The sequence below is a fragment of the Ambystoma mexicanum genome, chromosome 3p (assembly GCF_040938575.1).
Source record: "Ambystoma mexicanum isolate Mex_15411 chromosome 3p, UKY_AmexF1_1, whole genome shotgun sequence".
In the NCBI taxonomy this organism is placed as follows: domain Eukaryota; kingdom Metazoa; phylum Chordata; class Amphibia; order Caudata; family Ambystomatidae; genus Ambystoma; species Ambystoma mexicanum.
Genome location: NC_090925.1, coordinates 1,203,511,332 through 1,203,532,485, shown reverse-complemented (window position 1 = coordinate 1,203,532,485; position 21,154 = coordinate 1,203,511,332). Strand labels below are relative to the sequence as shown.

General features: G+C 44.6%; 1 protein-coding gene across 3 annotated transcripts in view; it reads right to left on the bottom strand.

Annotated features, from left to right (window-relative positions):
- Nucleotides 1-21,154, bottom strand: part of KLHL3 (kelch like family member 3) — a 1,295,653-nt gene that overhangs the window by 1,123,292 nt on the left and 151,207 nt on the right. For 2 of the 3 annotated variants that reach the window (XM_069652631.1, XM_069652632.1), the window contains exon 2: nt 17,281-17,397. In XM_069652631.1, coding sequence (XP_069508732.1) covers nt 17,281-17,397 — 117 coding nt within the window. Of the gene's footprint in view, nt 1-17,264; nt 17,398-21,154 lie in introns of those variants that run through there. The other variant, XM_069652633.1, reaches the window with a different exon arrangement.

Below are 21,154 nucleotides of genomic sequence, written 5' to 3'. Positions count from 1 at the left end.
CGTACAATCCCTGCTCAATTCAGCCTACATGTGTTCTGCATTCTTTCTTTACCAGTGGACTACAGGGCACAACCTTATATCAGAACTCGTAAGTTTGGCCAATGATCAATTGACTTATCCGAGTACCAATTGTACAACCAATGACGCGTGCCAGATATTGTACGCACAACCGCACAGCATCTCTATGTCTGTATATGCTGACGATGATCCTCCCTAGGGCACATACAGATTGGTGCTATTAGAGGAACTGAACAGTCTCGCAGCACTCCTGCCCCACTGATTGTGGACACACTACATTGTGGGAAATGCAGCTACTCTGCCTCAATTTTACTTTGCTTTTCTATACAATATGAGAGATTTCCCAAAAACGCCAGACTACTTATTGGAACAGCAAAGACTGACTGTTTTTGATCTATTTAGCATATTTATAAAGCGCAGACTAGGACTTCAATCACCTCCAGAGCCACTACATCAACCAAGCATAAGGAACAAGAGGAGTTACTAGCACAAAGAGGTGGGCGAGAGCAATGATCTGCTTACTTCCCTTAATGAGAGATGGGGGAACTCTGTCTGAAGGTTGGTGGCAGACCGTTTAGTACTTTGAGGATTGAACAGAAAAATATCACCCTTCAGGTGTAGTTGAATATTAGTATACCGGGCTGACAATGGTTGGCGGATCAAGTTTGCGGTTGTGCTGTATCTGGAGATACTGTTTGAGAGCTATGCCGATACAGTGTCAATTAGACACATGAAGATCAAGCAGAGCGGACACTAAGCTAGAGTGATATGGTCCCTTTTTTTAATTCAGTGGGAATTCTTGGAGCGGTGTTGGACTATTTATAGTCTGGCCAGATGATGCTCTGGAGAACAGAGTAAAAAGCATTAGCATAGTTCTGGCAATTATGAACGTGCCATTATGAACCCAGAGATTGCTCTACAAGGATGTTCTTTCTTAGAAATTGAAGTGGTTTTAATGCTCATTTGGATAATGTAATTTGATTTGAATTTTGTATTTAAAACATGCAACACCATAATTATATTGCATTTAGACATGAACCAAGCAACTACAAAACTGCAAGTGGTGTAAGGGAGTAAAATTAGAAGAAATGATAAAAGTCTTGATGGCGAAGCAAAAGATCCCGATAGTGGTCACACAAGGAATATCCAAAGGAAGAGTACTCTTCTTTACCTGCAGACAGAAGAGAGGCTGTCAAAAGAAGATTGTCAGAGGAGCGTAAACTCTGCATAGATTTGAACGGGACAATTTTTTACTGCCAAATAGGCTGGGGTCAAGCCATGCAGGCACTTAAAAGATCTTAAAGGTCACTCATTGCCAGTGAAGGGGATGGCGACGCAGAGGAACCAAGTGTCTTTTCTGCAAATCAAAGATTAGACCGCAGAATTTCAGGCCCTCCACAGGAAGTCCAGTCACCAAGCTTGGGGGACCAATATCCAAGGCATTGCATATTCTAATATTCATAATAAAGGGGAAAGCGGAGAGCCCAGAGTCAAGCCACAGTTCACAAGGACAGGACTAGACTTCAAATTTCCAAACCTAAATTGATGCTCTGTTGGATAGAAATGAAATCTCCCAATCCAAAGCCTCTGCAGAGACCCCAAGCTACCGACCCAAGTCGGCCTAGTAAAAGGGTCTAATCCACAGTGTTGAATGCTGCCAAGAGGACCAATACTACAGGAAAATACACAGGGAACATCATGTTCTTGCAACAGGTCCCCCCAAACGGCTACCAGTACTGTCTCAGTCCCAATCTTGGGATGTAAACCAGAACGGCTCTGCTCAAAATGAATTGTGACTAAAAGGTCACAATCTCAGAGTTTGTTTTGAGAGCCAGTAAGCCCAGCAATTGGCATATTGTTGTTCAAAATTGAAAAGGCTAGAAATGCCTTTTCAAACAAGAGTAGATTGCGTTAATGCCAAAAGGTATCTCCGACCTGCACCACTGACAGACTGGAAAATTCAGTAATGACAGGAGCAATAACACGTGCCAACTTGTGTTGACATGCTGAGCTCTTCACAAAGCTAACTGCAGGTTTTTAAATGTGTGTTGTGACAAAATGACTACTACCCTGCAGGTGTACTGGGATGAGCAGTGGTTTCTAAACTCCTGCTCATTCCCACACTACTACTAAACCAGCTGTGATGTCAATTAAACAGCACAACATCAATGATATATTATATATGATATGGCATTTATAACGTGCCTATACACGAGTGTTTACATCCTTCACCTTTTTAAAGTCTTTCTGGGCTTGTTAGCCAACATGGAAGCATCCAAAATGCCATACTATAGCAAGTACCAAACAAAGAAAGAGAATCCAATCAGACTCCCATAAGACTTTAACTAAAAGGACAGGAAAACTATTAAAAACAGTAACAACCCAGTCCTACAAAGGAATACACACTGAATGCAGACTTTACTGGAAAGGGCATCGTGGGCATCACAAACACATTAGCAGGTAAACAGCCATGGGGAAAAGTCAAATAATTTCATGAAAATGCCTTTAAGGTATAAAGTGGGGTCTTAAATGTCACTAGGGCCCATAGAAGAAGGCCAGGGGGCAGAACTACTGTTACATACATTATTGTCTTTGCCCATGAGCTTTCCAGAGTTGAGCCAGGTTTTTGGGTGCTTTTTCCGGTACACTGAATCGGTTTCAAATTGGCAGAGCTGGTTCGATGGGATTCAGCAATGCAGTGCAATTCAGCAAGTGGCAACAGCTCGAGTCAGCTTGGGACAAGTGACGATGTTCAAATTCACCCAGTTCAAAGGGTTCACTGGGTATCAATGCATGAAAGTGGCAATTTGACTTGAGGTGAGCTAGCTTGACTGGTCCAAATACAAGATACAGATCGACCAGCAGAAATGGCTTGAGGCATGAAGAAGCTTGTGGCAGGAAATGTTCAGGTTGGCGTAACTCAAAATGAGACTTTAATCCATTCAAAGCCTATTTTGCCAAAGATAGCTCCATTGCGTCTTTGCAGGGGCTCAAAGGTGTTGAGAAGGGTTACAGCACAATCAACACCAAATGCAGCTTCTTTTGGTCCTGGGGCTACTGGGAGACCCTCTCCACTGGGTCTCTGAGGAAAGGCAAGTCAGTTGTCTGCCCTTGCCAGCAAGAAAGGTGGCCAGGGAAACTTGAGTCCTGGTTATAATTGTCAAGCAGCAGTCTGGTCTATTCAACAGCAGGTTGCTTCACATATTCTCTTGAAAGAGTTAGGGGGACGTCCTCTCCTTCCATGTATTTCCTTATATTCACTCCAATTTTTTGGGAATTCGAACAGTCTCTAACACAACAAGGTTCAAGTGAAATCTTTGGGAAGATGGTTCCATCAGGAGAATTCAAAGGAGATTCAGTTAAAACCGGGTCTCATCGCCTTAGTCATTTTGCCACAGAGGATTGGCTATTCGCAGCCTTCTGAAAGAGGCCAATCCTTGCTGCCATAACAAGGGTTATTCCCTTTTAAGCCTGCTCCCGAGTGCCCATGCAGAAAATGGAGGAAGGTTCTCAGGAAGGAAATGTGGCCTGGGCATATTCAAGAAAGCTGGACCATTCTCCTTTCCAGAGGACCTCTGCCTAGCTACACTATGACCCCCCCCACCACTCCGCGACCCCCAACCCTTCGGGTCTGCCTTCAATCTAAAAAGGACTCAATTAATTACCTCCCTGGTTTGAGTTCCCAGTTATGTTGAAGAGGTCCTTTTGAAGCCATCATTTCAGCCCTGGATGAGGGATGTCCTGCGCTCCCAGGAAGCAGAGAACAAAGACCTGCCTGGGCAGGTCCACCATCTGTTTTGGGTGGGGCTCCCAAGACCAGATCCAATCCACAAATGGATCTGCTGCTACAAGGGTCTCAGAAAACAAGTTGATAATAGACATCAGATTGTGTTTTGGCAGTTTTAACTATCTCTGCATATGCTTCTATATCAAACTAGATATAGATTGATATTTAACCAAAGTGTGCCCCCAGACCATGAGGATGTGCGGTTATATATAATTTGAATCACTATAAAATGCAGCATATTGATCTACATAAAGACTGGTTATTCTAAACACCTTCTCAAGAATCGTTCTTCCAAGGGTACCTGCACATATGGTCCATCCAATAAGTGGAAAGCATCCGGCATCTCTTGGTCTACTTGCCTCACACTGCTGCCTCCCTATGCAGCCAGCATAAAGCCCCTTGCCCTGGCACCTTTCGCTCCTTTTTGTTTGATGCCGGAAGCGCTTTCTGCACCAGCACCTTTACCCGGCTCCTGCTCTTTTCAGGGGGGGTCCCCTCCTGCTGCCTATTAAGCACCCCATTTCCCCACACCCTCCTCCCTCGTCCAATTATCCCACGAGCTCACCTTCTTTCGCACTGGCCACCCCAAAGACACACTTATACCTGCAGGCCGCTTCCTGGCAAATGGCATGCCATTTAATTCTCCCCTGGCATTCTTGTCAAGTTAAGCAACAGCGAGGCGCTTCATGCACTTTCTGTGCAGGCATCAGACTACTGGCAATCAAACCCACAGTGACGATTAGATACTCGCATCTGGGGCAGATTTTATTCCACCTCAGAAAAAGTGATGTTTTGATGCCTCTCCAATGCAGTGGGACTAGATAAAGGGCCAGGGTTCTCTAGGACCAATCTGATCCTTGCTGGTTGTGCCTTCTAAACCAGCCTTGACTGAGAACCAAACCAGCAGGCACCATATGGTGGCAGAACGCCACATGCTGGTAGAATGGTCAAGCACTTAGTAACCATTCTCTTGCTTGATTGGTTGGTTAAAGTGGTATATAGCTTTTCATAGTTGCTCAAGAATGCTAGGGACCTAGGCAAATAAATACCCTTCAGAGTCCAGTCATAAGCACTTAACTTTCACCTGCAAGGCACAAACAATGATGCATACGTTATTAGACTGAGGTTACTAACTCCAAAAATGTATACATCTGTGCATGTAAAATTTGATAATGATTTTCTTTTTACATCAATTATAATGAACAGTTTGCGAAATGTAATCAACTGTGAAATGTTTGTCCATATATGCAGTGTGTTCCAGAGACATGTTAAGCCCGTAGTTGTGGTGGGGGGGCGGCACGGAATGCTCTTCACCTGGAAGAAATCGTCACAGAATTGGCATTGGGTAGCATAACAGTACTTTGCCATCTACTTTTTGGCCAGAGGGCAAGGCGATGACAGATTTTCAGGAAGGAAAAGTAAACATGCAAGGCCAAGAAAGATCTGCAACGCAAGTCTATGTGTGAAATGGTTTGGAACAGTAACCATGCAAAGAACTAGACTGGCCGCCTTGCATCTAGTGCACTGATGTCATGCGTTTGGCTCTGACACAGTAGGCAGTCGCTGGCTTCCAGGGCTGCTGAACATTGTGTTCCAACAGACTGAGAGCGTGCTAAGCTCCAGTAGGTTGTCTCCTTTCAGAAGGGATAGGGACCTCCTATGCAGTAACTTCTGCACGTTTACATTTAAGTGCTCCTACAGGTTCCATGTGTTAATATCCCCGGAAAAATATCGGCATAAAAAATATCGCCATATATTTGCGGTGAAATTAAGCCATGGAACCTGTGGTGGACACCCCTGCAACCCCCATCATTTTTTTCATGGACCGGGGGACAACCCCTGGGGTCCCAATAGCCCCATAAATTATCCTCACTAATAATATCGCCTATGGCCTTACCCCTCAACCATATATATGGCAATATTATTGGTGGGGATAAAATTACCCAATACCCTCCTACAACCACCATGTTGGAATACCAGCCCTTTGTGGATAACAGGAGAATTACGACAAAGTTTCCTATGGCAATTCCTTGGAAAGCTTGATCAGCCCCCCACCCTCTCCTGCATCCCTCAGTCCTACCTGCCACATGCATCCAATGTATTTTGCACCGTCACCCGGGAGATGCTCTTTTGCGGCAAAGCTCTGGAGATTGGGGGGGGGCGGATCATTGATGGTGGGCAGAGATTAGGAATACACTTCTTTGTTACCTCTTTGCTTTTTATTCTTCTAACAGTAGGAAACCCACGAGAGGTTGGAAGCAGCAAACACCAGCATTATAGTAGGTGAATAGGATTCATGCTACTGTGCCTAGATGTGTCATTTAGGCATATTGCTCGTGTTCCACAATCTCATCAACAAATCACCATATTGGCTGCAAATTATCTCCGATTCACGGTTGACAAAAGTGCAGGAAGCGGCCTACCCTTACTACATCACAAAAGTTATTCTTCTTTGTATTTAAAATCATACATTCAACAAAGGCATCAGTTAAGTGCACGGCTTCATGCGGTAGGAACATGTTCAAAGACGAGACTAAATAAAATGTTCCCAACATAAAGCTGCACACATCACTGATGCTCTCCTTTAATCAGCCCTTTTTAGTTTGCTTGCGTGCATCTCTGCCCTTAATAAATGTGTACATGGAAATCAGTATTGACCTGCTCTCAGGCTCTTAGAGGGTGGTCAATAACACGTATTGGCTGCCTTCTGAACGTTCTGTTTTCAGAAGCACACAGTGAAACAACAGAGCAATTTCCAGGTGGGATTTTGTTTCAATAAGAAACTTCCGATCTGGGAGAACCTTTTTTTGCTGCAGGGTGTGAATTAAACACACAAAAGTGAAAGATAAAAACATTGGAAAATGCCGTCACGTGCTTAGAGAAACCATTTACTTTTACATGGCACCTCATGCATGGCCATGCTAAACCTGTTCCAGTTCAACCAAAATTGCAATTCAAATGTTTAATTCGAAGACAACCATGTTATTTAAATATTGCAAAATAAAACCATAATTATTTTACTTACTCTGTCTTTTTACTTTAGTTTCTCTTAAGGCGCCATTTTTTACTTCAGCATAAAAACTCCAAAACATGAATTGCTGCTACCAACAGACAGTAATAGCCTTATAGACTGCATTAGGGGTCATTATGGCCTGGGGTAATGACCCTCCCCAACGTATTGCACTAGGCAACTTGGTGGCAGGTCATTATCCCACAATAAGAACCCCTCCCTCAGTCTATGATCATTGTTTGTGTATTGTCTTTTTTTACTGGGGCACGTAGACAATAAAATTGATACCTTAAATTCCGTCTCCCCCCACCTTTCTTTACTTGCATCCAAGGTAAACTGCAAAACACCCTTGAAAAGTACATTGACACCCTGAAAATAAACTACTTCCATAGCATGCTAATGGCTTTAGTTTAAACAGAAAAACAACAACAACAAAAAATCAATGTGTACGCATCATCTTGCCGGGTGGAGCTGGGGTGCAGGTAGTGCAGGAGGAGGCAGAGTTCTTTGAATGAAGAACAAGGACATTTGTGTGTATGCAAAATACCTGGCAGCCAAAGGGTTGTCCCCCACCCTCTACACGCCTGGTTGTGTTGCAGTAGACTTTCAATGATACTAGGTCCTTGAGTAAACACACTATTGATGTTTATGATTACATAATGTATAAAAATGTGGACATAATGTGCATTACGGAGACTTGGCTCAAGGACTCACACGGCCCAGTTATAGAGCAAGTGACTCCGGCAGGCTATGTCTTTTTTGGGAAAAATCATACAACGAGCCAAGGGGGAGGGGTAGCCAGTATTTGTAAAGAAGTCCTAGGGATGTATGAGGCAAAGGCAGATTGTGAAGGATGTGAGTTATTACATACTAAGATCACTCCTAATCATAACAGCATACACTTGGTATTACCGTACAGGCCTCCGGGCTAGATGCCACTGTTCAATGAAAATATTATACATCTATTATCATCCATGCAGAAAACAAACAGTACTATAATCCTCCCGAGATGTAAGCGAGCACTTGAATTAGACAAATTATTGAATAATGCAAACATATTTGTTTTTAATTCGGGCCCTAAACATAAAAAGGCAACACGTTAGACTGGTTGGCCAGCGAGAACATAACACTGACTGAAGTAACTACCACTCCGTGTGTATGGTCAGATCACTTTTTCCTTTCTCGTCGGATACAGCTTCCCAAACCTCTTTGCAGAAAATGAGCTACCGCGTAAAACTTTTGGAAGAAGCTACCGTGCTATCAAACCAGATGACCTTGCCGGATGCATGAGTAATTTGATGATGCCAACTACTGATTCAGACTATCCTGATAGGTTAGTGGAAAGTTATAATATGCACCTGACAGTAGTGTTGGATAGGATCGCCCCTAACAAACTGAGTGTTAGGGATTTTCCCAACCGTAAGAAATGGTTTACGCCGGAGTTGGCTCAGCTTAAACAAAATAAAAGGCAGGCCGGGAGAAGGAATATAAAAGTAAGATCTTAGAAGTTAAACAAAATCATTATAAACGAGGAAATAAACAGGGATGGAAATGAAACCCAAGAACTTTTTTTAAATTGTTCAAAACTTGGGAAAAGGCCATGGTTCTGAACCAAAATATTAACCCAAGCAAAGATGATTGTTCAGGGGTCCAAAAAGCATTTGTAGACAAAATGATGTCTGCCGAAGCCAAAATATGTAAAGAGTTGCATAAACGAAATGCCCTAAAACCTATTGACACAATGGGAAACAGGAAACAGAAATCAGTAGTTGATCCACTCTATTTAGGACTGAAGGAGCAGGAAACTGTTGACCGGTCCCCTCAATTTTACATGTCGGCTGTGATGGGCCTAGAGGACAAGGATATTTTGAACTCTATGCCTCAGACGAGTTGTCCGGCTGACCCATTACCATTTAAGGTCATCCTGGGACACGGCGGGATCTTCGTCCCATTTTTACGTAGATTTATTAATGCCTCCTTCACCCATTGTTACATACATGAAAGTATTAAGGATGTTGTGGTTACTCCCCTCCTAAAGAAGCAGGAATTAGATCCCAAGGACGCCTCCAATTTGAGGCCTATAACAAACACTATGGATAAAGTCATTCCTGAAGGGGATGGGAGGGTGTAAGTCTAGGGTCCACTGGGGAGATGTCTCATCTGACGCTGAATTTATCATCTGTGGTGTCCCCCAAGGGGCTTGTTAACTCCTCTCTCTAACATTTATATCCAGCCACTATGTGTGGAATTAGAGAGTTTGAGGGTGTTCTTCATGATTAAATGCAGATGATTTTCAGCTTACTATGGAGCTCAATGGAAACTGTGTCGTTGATCAGGAGAGGCTAAACAAAATATACATAACCGTCAAAAATTGGCTATGCCTTAATGCCAGTAAAACTGAGTTAATGGTTTATGGGTCCAAACAGTCCCGAGAGAGCTTAGGACAGGAATTCTCTAGTTTCCATATTGATGGAGGCCTTGTTCCGATAGCTGGGAAGGTCAAAACTCTCAGCCCTTTCATGGGGGCCACACTCAAACCGAATGCCCATGTGGACTACATAGTCAGCAACTCAAATTACTAATTTAGAGTACAGAGATTGGTTTGTCCTGTGATTACAAGGGAAAATTGTGCTTAGCTGGTACAAACCATTATTTTACTGCAACTGACTATTGCAATTCTTTGCTAGAGGGAGCTACTAAGGACTGCATTTATAAATTGCAGGAGCTTGAAAATGAAGCAGTGCACATAGTCTATAATATGACGCGGAGAGACTCCGTAACAGCGGCCCATAGAGAGCTTCATTGGCTCCTGGTGGCAGCCAGAATCCTCTTCAAGTTGTTGACACTGGGACACAAATTTATCTTTGGATCTGCACCTCAAAACATAAAAGAGAAACTGGGGATCTACAAGCCCAATAGGAATCCACGTTCAACAGAAGCCTATACCTCGAAGGGCTCCTGATTCAAAAGAGTCTGGGGGAATGGCCGTTTCTTTCCTGTTTGGGTAGCGCAGGTTTGGAATGAGCTCCTGGAATCTTTGAGAAAGGAAGAAAATCATCTGACCTTTAGGAAACTCCTTAAAACGAGGCTGTTTGCTTAGGATTGGACCCCAGTCTTTTTGTTTTGTAGTTCTGTCCTGTCTCATGTTTTTCTGTTTTAGCGCCTAGATGCCCGAGGGCTTTGGCGCTTTTTAAGCACACAGATAGAACGATGGGTGCAGTCAGGATCAGAATCAGCACCCCATAAGCAAAAATGAGCAACAGATAAGAGAAACTAACCCCTGCACGTTGTCAGGCAAGGCTTTCTTTCCCATCCATCTCGGACTACACCATTCCTTGAACAGCCAATGACCCCCCCCCCCCCCAAAAAAATCACAAAACAGAATCCACAAAATGAACACCCCCCCTGATCAATTTGTATTAATTTATTTATTGACTTATTTTTTGTCTGATTAACTTATTTACAGTCTTATTTTTTGCCTGTAAGCTTGTCAGACCTATGGGAAATCAAATGAAGTCCATGTAACCTGACAGTATGAGGCATTAAGCATAGGTGAACTGTGGACAAAATGATCACCTGGGGCATGTTGGAGATTCCAGGCTCCTCTTTAACTCCGACCCTTTTCAATGAACACCTCAATTCCCTCAGGCTTTGCCTTTAGCCTTCCTCACCTATCTAGCAAGAGCAATAGGGGAATACGAATAGCCTGCATCCAGGAAATGCTGGCCCAGGGTGTTTTCTTTAGGATCATTTCTGTGTAAATGGATGCAAGGTGAAAAGAGCCCCAAAACACCCACCCTGAGCTAAAGCGAGTCGCAGGTTCAAACCTCTGCAGCGACGCCGCTTCACTAAAACCACTGTTCACACAGTCAAAAGATGGAAAGATACAGTACAATGAAGCTATTTCCCTGCCCCAGGTCATGCCCCCCACCCCCAAACCTCTAAAGATAGACTATGCAGCTACTATCTACAAACATGTGTTTTCTGGTCGCAGTGGCCGAATAAGGGTGTTGCTTTTGAGAATGAGGCCAGCTCACAGGTAGATGGCTATTTGCACATCCAAAGTGAGAACTATATGTCCGTCCCATTGGCATCTGCGGATAACACTGAATGGTACACACCCTCAGCAGACAGGTCTAGAACAAAACGTGCATGCATGTTTAATACGAGAGTGCTGCATAACTATGGCAACAAGCGGATGTCTTACCACCAAGGAGGGGGTGCCATCTGCAACCAAGACAATAACAGCCCAGAAACGCAAAATAAGGAGGGATAGTACAGAGGATTGTGCCATGGGACATTTATATCTCAACACCATGTGAGCATTAATAGCATCTCCAGAAATAGTGTTACCTGACCCAGAGGTAGTCCCAGCATGACCATAACAAAAAAAAAGCAATCGCACAGCATTTCCCACTACAGAACATGGTATGCACGTATGGTGCATCAGACCATTTTAAAAGTGATCAACAAGGGCAACATGCGTTTTATTTTGCAACACTGCTGTAAGGTAGCCTCAAAGCCACAAGAGGCAGACTTACCAAGTGCTGGATGTGGGGAGTTGCAATGGTAGCAGGGCCATATTTTTTCTTCAACATCCAGCAGACTGCAATCTGGGCATAGACTTGCCACTGCTCAGGTGTCCTCCCCCAAAGTGCTCACTGCCCACCTCTTCCCCTGCCACTTGTGTACTGTGACGACAAGGAATGAAAGACTGAGCGAGTTGTCCTATGTTTCTGGTTATAGACTTTTATTTAAAGTAAAAGATAACCTATCTGTCTTTGATTGCAATGGGATTTCCCTACCTAAACTAAAAGAAACCCTTGGGCTCATCAGGAAGTCCATGAAAGTCCAAATCAAAAGGGCACCGTCCCCAGTCCGAAAACCCCTACACTATCCCTAATGTTGGGGCACTGATCGTGACCCAGGAGAATGACGCCCTTCTCCTGGATGCAAAGTGTCCCAAAGTCACCAAGTCTTCTTAAAATGTTCCAAGCTTTTCACAACCAAAACAGTTCTATAGGATCCTCGTGGGGCTAGGAGAATGACTCCCTTCTCTTAGCTGGTTCCCCAATGTCTTTTATAGAATTCTGCATAACTTATCTCAAATTCGACAGAAGCCGTGCTGGGGCTTTGCTTTACCCAGTCTTTATCTCTTTGGTCACAAACCTTTTCCATTCTTCCCAGGGTAATCGTCTCCAGTCCCTCGTTATTCTTCTCACAGGGTTATTTGTTACTTGCTTTATGAGCATTTCAACTTGGCAATCAGGCAAGTTTATTCCTCGTATCTCGTCTTTATGACTGGGATGAGTTGCACTCTTCAATTACCCTTGCCCAGGTGGCCTCCCACTTTTCCTGTTCTCCCCGGTACCTTCATCTTTGTAGGGGGAGTGTTGCAGGGATCGGCATGCCCTTGGGTATTCTTTTCCGTTGTCGGTTCTCTCAAACCAGCTTTTCGGCAGCATCTCATTCTCGGCTTCCCCATAGGCTTCAGCAGTCACAGACGCAGGTCATAGGGAGCTTCTTGCTCTCCCAGCACTGATGGTCTCTGCGTCGTAGAGCAGCCATCTCACACACCTTGAGGCAATCATGGTCACACTACCGGCAGCTCTGTATGCCTCTCTCTTCTCGGGCAGCTGTTTCCCCATTGCCATTCTCGGCAGCCTGCGGGCATCTCACTGTGGCGTTCCTCGCCAATTCGAACGTTGCAGGCTCTGCAGCTTGGCTCTACTCCGCCCCTCCAAGCCGTGAGCACATTAGGGGTTCCCTGCTAATCTACAGAAAGTCTGCCACTGGGGACAGCGTCTTTATCTCCCTTTACCAAATTGAGCTGGGGTTGTAAGTCATAGTGACCTCGAAAGTATCCTCCACGTCCACGTCTGCAGTACCAGGAGCACATTAGGGTAGAGATGGAGAATGTATTGTTTTCCTGCTCATAATTGGCATTTAAATGTAGCTTTGCGCCCAATGACGTACGAGAATGAGCCCACGTGGAAGAAGATGGACAGAAGGAGCTGTGACCAACGGCCTGGCATCCCTTATGGAGCAGGTAGCCTATGTATAGGGCCGCACCAACCAGCCATTCCGATATATAACCTATGTAACTTGCGTCACTGATGACACTGTGTGCCCTTTTAACGTGTTGATTATCCTGATTTTGGCAGAGCGCTCCGTGGCAGCAAAGTACTTTGCTGGCACATCTTTACCTTTTTTTTTGATGACATAAAATGTGTTCTCCTTGCAGGTGGTGTGCTGGGCCTTTTTCCCTAGGGTTGTATTTTTTTCCTGGTGTGAGCATGGAGGAGTTTCTGTACAATAGATTCAATACAGCATTACCCTGCAGCCAAATATAAAGAGGTTACATCCTTCTCAGAAGGCAATCCCATATATGCCGATCTGTCGGGCATTCTAGGGCGCTCCTCATAGGAACAGTAGTCCTTGTCCCCTAAGGGGGAGTCACTGCCTGTAAGGTTCTACTTGCCCATACCCCTAGGGAGGGCATGATGGCGCAGGCTCACCTCCCTATCCTCAAAGGGGGTGGCTCCCCCTTGGGGAGAAGGGGTGAATACCGTTGATTCATCACAGTGGATACAATACTGGGTACAGCAACAGCAGTGCGCGCCTCCTTCCCTCCCTCTCCTTTATTAGCCTCCAAGGACAATAGTTTTGGCTTACAGGCAGCAATTTAATGCCACCCAAGCGGAAAACTAAAGGATGCAGAAAAGGTGTGGGAAGAGTAGTGGGAAGGTGGAGCGAATATCTTGTGATCAGCTCACAGGGAGGCTCCAGTGTACTGTACACAAGGAAGTAGCAGGGACCCCATCATAGGAACGCAGAGAATCACAGTAGACTTTTTGAAACAATCAGGCATGTTGGAAATAACCACATTTGGTGCTGGACTTGTTAGTTTATTTTGCTATTAAATTGATATATGTTAATATACGTTTTTAACCTAGTTTTCGCACAAATTTCAACCAAAGACTACTAATGACCGCAAATTATTGGCCCTAAAAAATAGGCATAGCTTTCCAGTCCTGAGCTTTTCATTTGAAAAACGAATGTATTCTGTGAGATTTCGGCTTTGGTAAATTCAATTGAAACAATGGGGCTTAAACTCAAATCCATTGATCTTTTTAAAAGGAAAGTCAAGGATTGCAAAGTACTGAGCCTGTGAGACGAGTTACTCAGTCACACCAGCTAGGAATTGACATTGAGCATCGTGTTTCGGATCTCTTCAAAAAGACCAAAGGATTTCAATACATGGGTCCTTCTTTGAATGTTTATGCCCGAAACATCGGTGACGCTTCGTCGTTGATGTAGTATTCCTCAGAATAATAAATTGAGGATAATTATCCGCTTAGCGGCTGAATGGCTTGCAAAACGCATGTGCTTAACACCTACTTGTTAGAAACCATTCCATTTTTGGATTCCATACTGAGCATAGGACATAGACTAGACTTTACGAATTTGCCACTCGAGTGTGCCCCGTGTTAAGAACCAGACAGCATTTCTGCCCACATGAGGTTTTGATGTGGGATAAGATGCTTTTTATTCCAAAGGAATCTACATGCTTATTTATTTTCGCCTTCTTAAATCAAGTAGCTTCCATAGGATTCCATGTAAAATGCCTTGGCCATTCACGGACGGATAAAACATGTTTTATTAAATCTTTGTATTGATGGTTTTTCAACATAACTAGCGCAGAGGCGCTGACGGTACAGAAAGGAAGAAGCAATAAAAAAACAAGACAGCACAGTAGGTCTAAGTGCATTGTTCTAAGTGCATTGTTCCTGTATGCAGTTCGTTGGAAAGACACCGCAATACCCCTGCATTCTGCCCATTGTGACTCTGCCCGTTATGATACAAACCACTACTGGAAAACTCCAACATTGAATCATCACATGCACCCCAGTGGTTGACGGTCTACACAATATCAGCATTAGTATTACTATGGGTCTGCATCAGGCCTCCCCCCGTGTTTTAGGACTGAGCAATCAGATAGTGAATGTATGGGCCCCAAATATCCCTAGGATTGGCTTGGTGATATAATAGTCTGCCATAGCTTGTCTCCATATCGTCACAATACAAGACGTCAGCGTGCCATTGATACAATCTTTGGAAGTGGGTACCTCCCCATCCCATAGTGACCCTCCTTTTGGCCAAAAGTAAAAGCAACCCCAATAGCTTCCTCCTACCTCTGGAGATGGAGTTGGTGTGACCCAGTAACACAGTTATCGGGTCCAGGCCTAGTCTTTCCCCCAATATTGCACTGAGTACCTCAAAGACCCTCTCCCAAAAGAATAAGATCTGCGGGCATCCCCATGCGAGGTGTAGGAAATCAGCCCTTGTGCTACTGCTTCTCGCACAGGTCTGTGGGGTATCTGGGAAGAATCTTTGTAGCAAGGCTGGCGTGTAGTAGAATTGGTGTAGGTATTTAAAATGAATTAACTTGAATTTAGCGTTTAGAGCTACTTTCCTAGTCTGTGCCCAGCAATATTCCCACGTCTCCTTGGATATTTCACGCTCTAAATAAACTTCCCATTTATCTCGAGAGGTGGTGCCCGCTTTTAGCTTAGTGTTAAGACACATGCCGTATATATAACGGAGACCACTCTCACATTACGATCTCCATGAAGCATTTAGTCCAGAATCGGGGCTACCATCGGTTCTACGGGGAAGGTCGAGAACATCAGTTTTATTTAATTCCTCAACCTATAGTAAACACGTCAAGAGAGGTGAGCTTCCTTCTGTGTCGCATTTCCTCCAGCGTAATGAATTGGCAATTTGAGAGATCTCGGCAGCAGGTCACCTTCATTCGCCTCACAAAAGCAACATAGCTTGTTTCACTGGTTAGTGGTATTCCAGGTATATAAATGACCGATAGGTCCGGGGAGTAAATGACCTCCCCTTTGTGTTTGCACTTGATTCGAGACTATGCCCTGCAGGTCAGTTCCACCATGTCCATTGCCTTGCCGGTCCTGTCGAGTGCCGTCAGGATAATTGTGCGCAAGAGGAATGGTGCCGCCAACGCGCTATCCACTTCCACATGCCTTCTGTCTCCCTGGCCCCCAAACCAGTAGAGGAGGAACCCTGCTTGAGCTGCGTCGTAATAAGTTTAAAAATCTGGCACCACTAAACCACCCTCACTCATAGTTTGGCCTGTTTCCACACCCCAGATAAATCCCAATATCATGGCTCTCAGCTCCCAGAAGTACTCTCTGGGAAGTGCCAGCGGGACATTCTGGAACAAGTATAGAAACCGCAGTAACAGCACCATTATGACTAAGGAGATTCTTCCGTAGATTAAGGGATACGTTTTTCCACCGTTTTTGCCTGTTCCATTACCCTCTGATAATTATGCACATACAACATAGTAGGGGCTCGAGCAATGTTTATCCTTAAAAACCGGGTATATACATGATGCCATTGAAACCCCCATCCGTCCATATAACGCTCAGTACTGTCCGTTAGCAGAAAGAGGACCGATTTGGTGGTGTTAATACTGGGCCACAAGAAGTCCCTGAATGCCAACACATCACCCATAACTGGATCGAGATTTTGCTTGGGGTCGGTGACAAAGAGTACCATGTCATCAGCATATAGGGATTAGACCACTCTGTGCTTGCAGAGTTGAACCCCCCTGTGCAGATGGTGCTCCCCATTTATTTCCGCCAATGCAAATATCAGTGGCGACAGGGGGCATCCCTGCCAGGTGCCTCTTCTCAGCGCTATGTTAGGGATGTATTGGTTGTTCACCATGATCTTAGCCACAGACAATTTGTACAATAACGAAACCAGCGAGATAAACTGTTCCCCATCTCCATCCTACGTAGTATTGTGAACAGAAAGGGCCATTCAACAGAATCAAATGGTTTCGTAGCATACAAAAAGTTTTGTTAATAGTGTAAATGCCACATGGAAATTGGGCCCTGTCCAGATTTCTGTGTTACATTTATGACCGCTGACAATTTTTAAAAATAAAAATTGCCTGCATGGGACTGCATGCACGTAAGGGCACTGGTTTGAGGTTTTCTTGGTGCAAAGTCCTGATAGATCCAAGAGACCCGTTTTTTATTTTTTAGTACGGCATAGCACTACCCAAATTATCTCACTGTTCCTTCCTTTGAGTCTTGCTGGCTCTCTTTATTTCAATCGGTTTCCTTTCTTCCTGAATGCTCAGAGCCTCAGTTTTCAATAGGTTTGAAAAGCAAAGAATGAAGTGCACAGCAGGGTGGCAAACATTCGCCATCACTTAATTGCAACATACCTATTAGTCAGTGAAATGTAAAACAAAGATATTCTTGGAATTTCAACTGCTCCCGCTGGGACATCAACGCCGAGCTCGAAATGGGGCAAACGACTTTCAACATGCAAAGTAGAATATACAACTTTTTAAAAAATGTGTTAAAGCTTTTCGGCAGCATATTGGTTTATAATTTGAATACACACTCGTTTGGGTTAATACCTCCTCAGTTCATTCATAACCTTGAAAGCCTTTCCCAGGTGGCAAGCATTGACAGTAATTGTGCGCTGGCTTTTCTCCTCATCTTCGGGTTCTGGAGGCGATGGTGACCCTTTGGAACTGGAAAGGAAACAAGAAAGAACATCTATAACTTTCTGATAAACACACTTTGCGAGAGGGCAGTTCAATTTCAAATATTGGCACATTCCATTTAAAGACCTCCTATTTCAGCACATGAACGGGCAACTGCTGAACATGTGCATGAAATCCAAATGGCAAAGAGAAGTGTTCGGAAAACCTATACTGCGATTTTAGACAAGGGTGCATTTTTTGAGAATTTTCTCTCGATCACTAGAAAACATTCCAACTAACGATTTGGTGGGAGGGGAGGGCTACTAATGGGATTCAATAAAAAAAGGACAATTAGCTTTGAAATGTGGTCAAACTAGGGCCTGGACTCCCTAGAAATCGAGACATTTCCAACTCAGTGATCAGTGAGGATTTATGAGGATTTATGAGGATTTCAAAACGTGCTCCTTGCTCAAGGCAGACTTCCTCAGAATCCCTCATCCACAGGACTTCCTCAGAATCCCTCATCCACAGGAATGTCAAGCTCATGCACACAAAAATAGCAATGCGGCGCAATTAGAATTCTTCCACTTGACATTATCAATCTGCCACAATTACAATTCTAGACCCAAGTGGTCCCAATGATTTACTTAGTTTGAAAGCAATCATCTTCCAATCCAATTACTGTTGGGAGAATTACGTCTTAACTTTTGGATCACCAGCAAATGCAAAGTCTTCGAAAACATGTCCGGGGTTGTTCGTTTCCATGCAGAGGGAATGTGGCCTAGCACTTAACCCTCAACTGCTCCCACTGGTGGCACGAGCAAAAACGATTTGAATATGGCTGGTCCCTTTCCTCAGTGGCACAGACAAGATAAAAAAGGAGGGAGTTGAAGATTGCCCAAATCAACACCAGTGTTTAAGATTCATTCATTACTTCCCACCTATCACATGATTTGGTTATTGTCTGTGTCGCCCTAGGTGTGGGAGTGTATGCCTGGACATGAGTCCTTTGCTCACTGTGCCATAGGGAACCAAGCTGTCTCAAAGGCCAGAGTTCCTAATTTTTCCATGCAGAGGGGACATGTCTAAGCAGCTCATGCTGGAATGCTCTCATTGGTGGCAGGACCAAGACTGATTTGCATATTGTTGGCCCCTCTCTGAAAAGGTGCAGAGGAGCTTGACATTATGCTGTGAAAATTTGCCCAGAGCAATGTCAGGGGTAGAGATTAATTCATAAACTTCAACCCATCACATGTTTTGGTTATTGGTTCAAATATGAACTGGGCATTCACTGGAGACGACTGCAGTTACTAGCTGTATTAACCCTGTTTTGATAGTTCTATTAAAATAATTTTGGGCTCAGATGTGGCACTCTTAGTGAGCAATGAAATCATAAGATGTGAAATTACCCAGATGGACACTTAGTAATAGGTTCATTCCGGGGAGATGGCAGGGGAGTGGGCCGGATAGAGAGCCGGCTAGGGCCCGATTAAGATGGTGGCACAGTACGTGTTGCTCCGCTCCTAACTTTCCAGTGAGGGTTCCCTATGATGCAGAAATCGTATTTTATGTTATATGACATTTGTATTGTGCCTACTGCTGAAGCGCTATGGGGATAAGCGCCCCTCAGAAGACTGTAGTCAGATTTGAGGGGAGAAGAAAGGATTTCTAAAATGCATGTGTGCATTAGCCAATACACAGTCAAGGGAGTGGGAGAGTCAAGGAGACAGATTATGTGAACAGCTGGATCGATTTTAGCCTGAGACTCGGCTGTATTCTGTTGGAGGTGGTGATTGAGTGTAGACAAGCAGTAATTACTGCAGATGTATAGAGGTTGGTGGGCCGTGCCCCGGGAGGGAGACAGCTATGTTCCGTTGTGATGGAGTGCTTGATGCTCCAGTGAATAAAGGCTGGCACACAGTTAGAAGAAGACGTGCAAAGCTCATCATATGGGCTGACCGAGATGCATTCAGTGGGGGGAAAAGGGGGGTTATATCCCGTCTGGTCGACTGCTCAGGTACCCCTGCCTCCTGTCAGGGGTGGGTCATAGTTCGCCCAGGAAATGGACTAAGTCTGTGAGGATGCTGAAGGGAAGAGCCCGGGTTTGAGAGCATTCCTTAAGGCAAAGTGATCTTCTATGCAGCAAATGGTGAATGGGATTGAGCTCCAGGTGGTGGGTGCTTTGTCTGAGAAAAAGGAGTCCCCTATGCTGGTTGATTTTGTCACTGGAATGATGAGAAGTGCTGCACCGGATCAGCGGTTTCTGTTGAGTCTGTAGCAGGTACGTTTATGCTGCAGATATACTGGTCCTATGTTGTGTAGAGCTTGGTGGGTGATGCACATAGCCTTGAAGGTGGATCGTTGCCGGATCGGAAGCCAGTGAAGGACACAGAGGGCATGTATGATGTGTTCTCTGGGGCCTTGTGTCAGGAGGAGCCTCACAGCTGTATTTTGTACCAGTTGGAGTTTTCTTAGTGTGACAAATCTGAGGATGTCATCCCTTCTCCCATAGGGTGGAGACCTTTCCCACCGGGCCAGGGTGATGCGTCAACAGTAGAAAAGTGGCCCTGGGGGTGGTGCACTGAGTGAGGATCACATGTGGAAGGAAGCCCCTTATGGGTTGGGCCGTCCATTCTCAGAGAACACGGTATACCTACGCTTCAATACACCCAACCCCTTTTCCAATGCCAAATCCTCCGTGCCCCCCCCCCCTAGCCAGAGCCAAATTGGGGTAATTCCAATTTTGCCAGTCTGGAATTAACATGCTGGTAGTAAGGTTTACCAGTACGTTTCCGGAACGGCAAACTACAAGTTTGCCAGTGGGGTGGCCTGATTTACCTCCAGCTAAGAGCCGGAGGTAAGTTAGGCACCCCACCAGAAAAGAACAGCCAGTATTCCGGGCACCAGCAGTTAGGATAATGAATTTTAAGTCTGGGACCCACACCCATGGAAGAATCCAAGAATAAGAGGGTGGGAACCTACTGTAAAGAAACAAACAAGGAAGAATGATATGCTTGGCAGGGGAGTACACCAAGTTGGTAAAACCCTACATTAAGAGTCTGGGGACCCGCGCCCATAGGAGGATCCGAGAATAAGCGGTTCTGGGGCCCTAACTGTGAAAGAAACAAACCAAGAAGAATTATATGATTGGCAGGGGAGTAAACCAGGTTGGTACAACCCTACATTGTCAGTCTGGCACCTGCACCTATAGGAGATATAAAAGCCTAAAGTAACGAGGAATAAGAGGGGCTGGGACCCTCAGGGAAAGACACATTCCATTAAAGAATAGTTGATTGGCCGGAGTGTAATCCAAGCTGTCCAGAATATTGGGAGTCTGGGACCTGCACCCACAAGGACTAATTAATGAAAGTTTAAGAATAAGTGGGTCAAGAACCCTGGAAAGGAAAAGGACTCATTAAAAGGAAACCCACACTTGGTAGGGAAGTGTGCCAAGTTGATGCGACTAAGAACTGTGAATTTGAGCCGCATATCCTTCTGAATTACCCAGTGAAATTACCGAAGAAGATGCAGGGCTGAGAGCCCAGAATGGAGGAAAGTAGACCAAGAAGGAGTCTAGGGGAAAGGAACACAACGCTCGCCCTTGGGAGTGTTACATTTGTGGAAATATTTTCTTTTCATCAATTTTGATTACCCGAGAGACTGGGAACATTTCCATTGGTTGAACCTACAATGAACACTTTACTTTGGGAAGAGAACATCGTTGCACAGTTGATTTAAGTTATTAGTGTTGGGAACAGAAGTGGGTTTTTTTTAAGAACACAACAGTGACAGTTTTGGACATCCT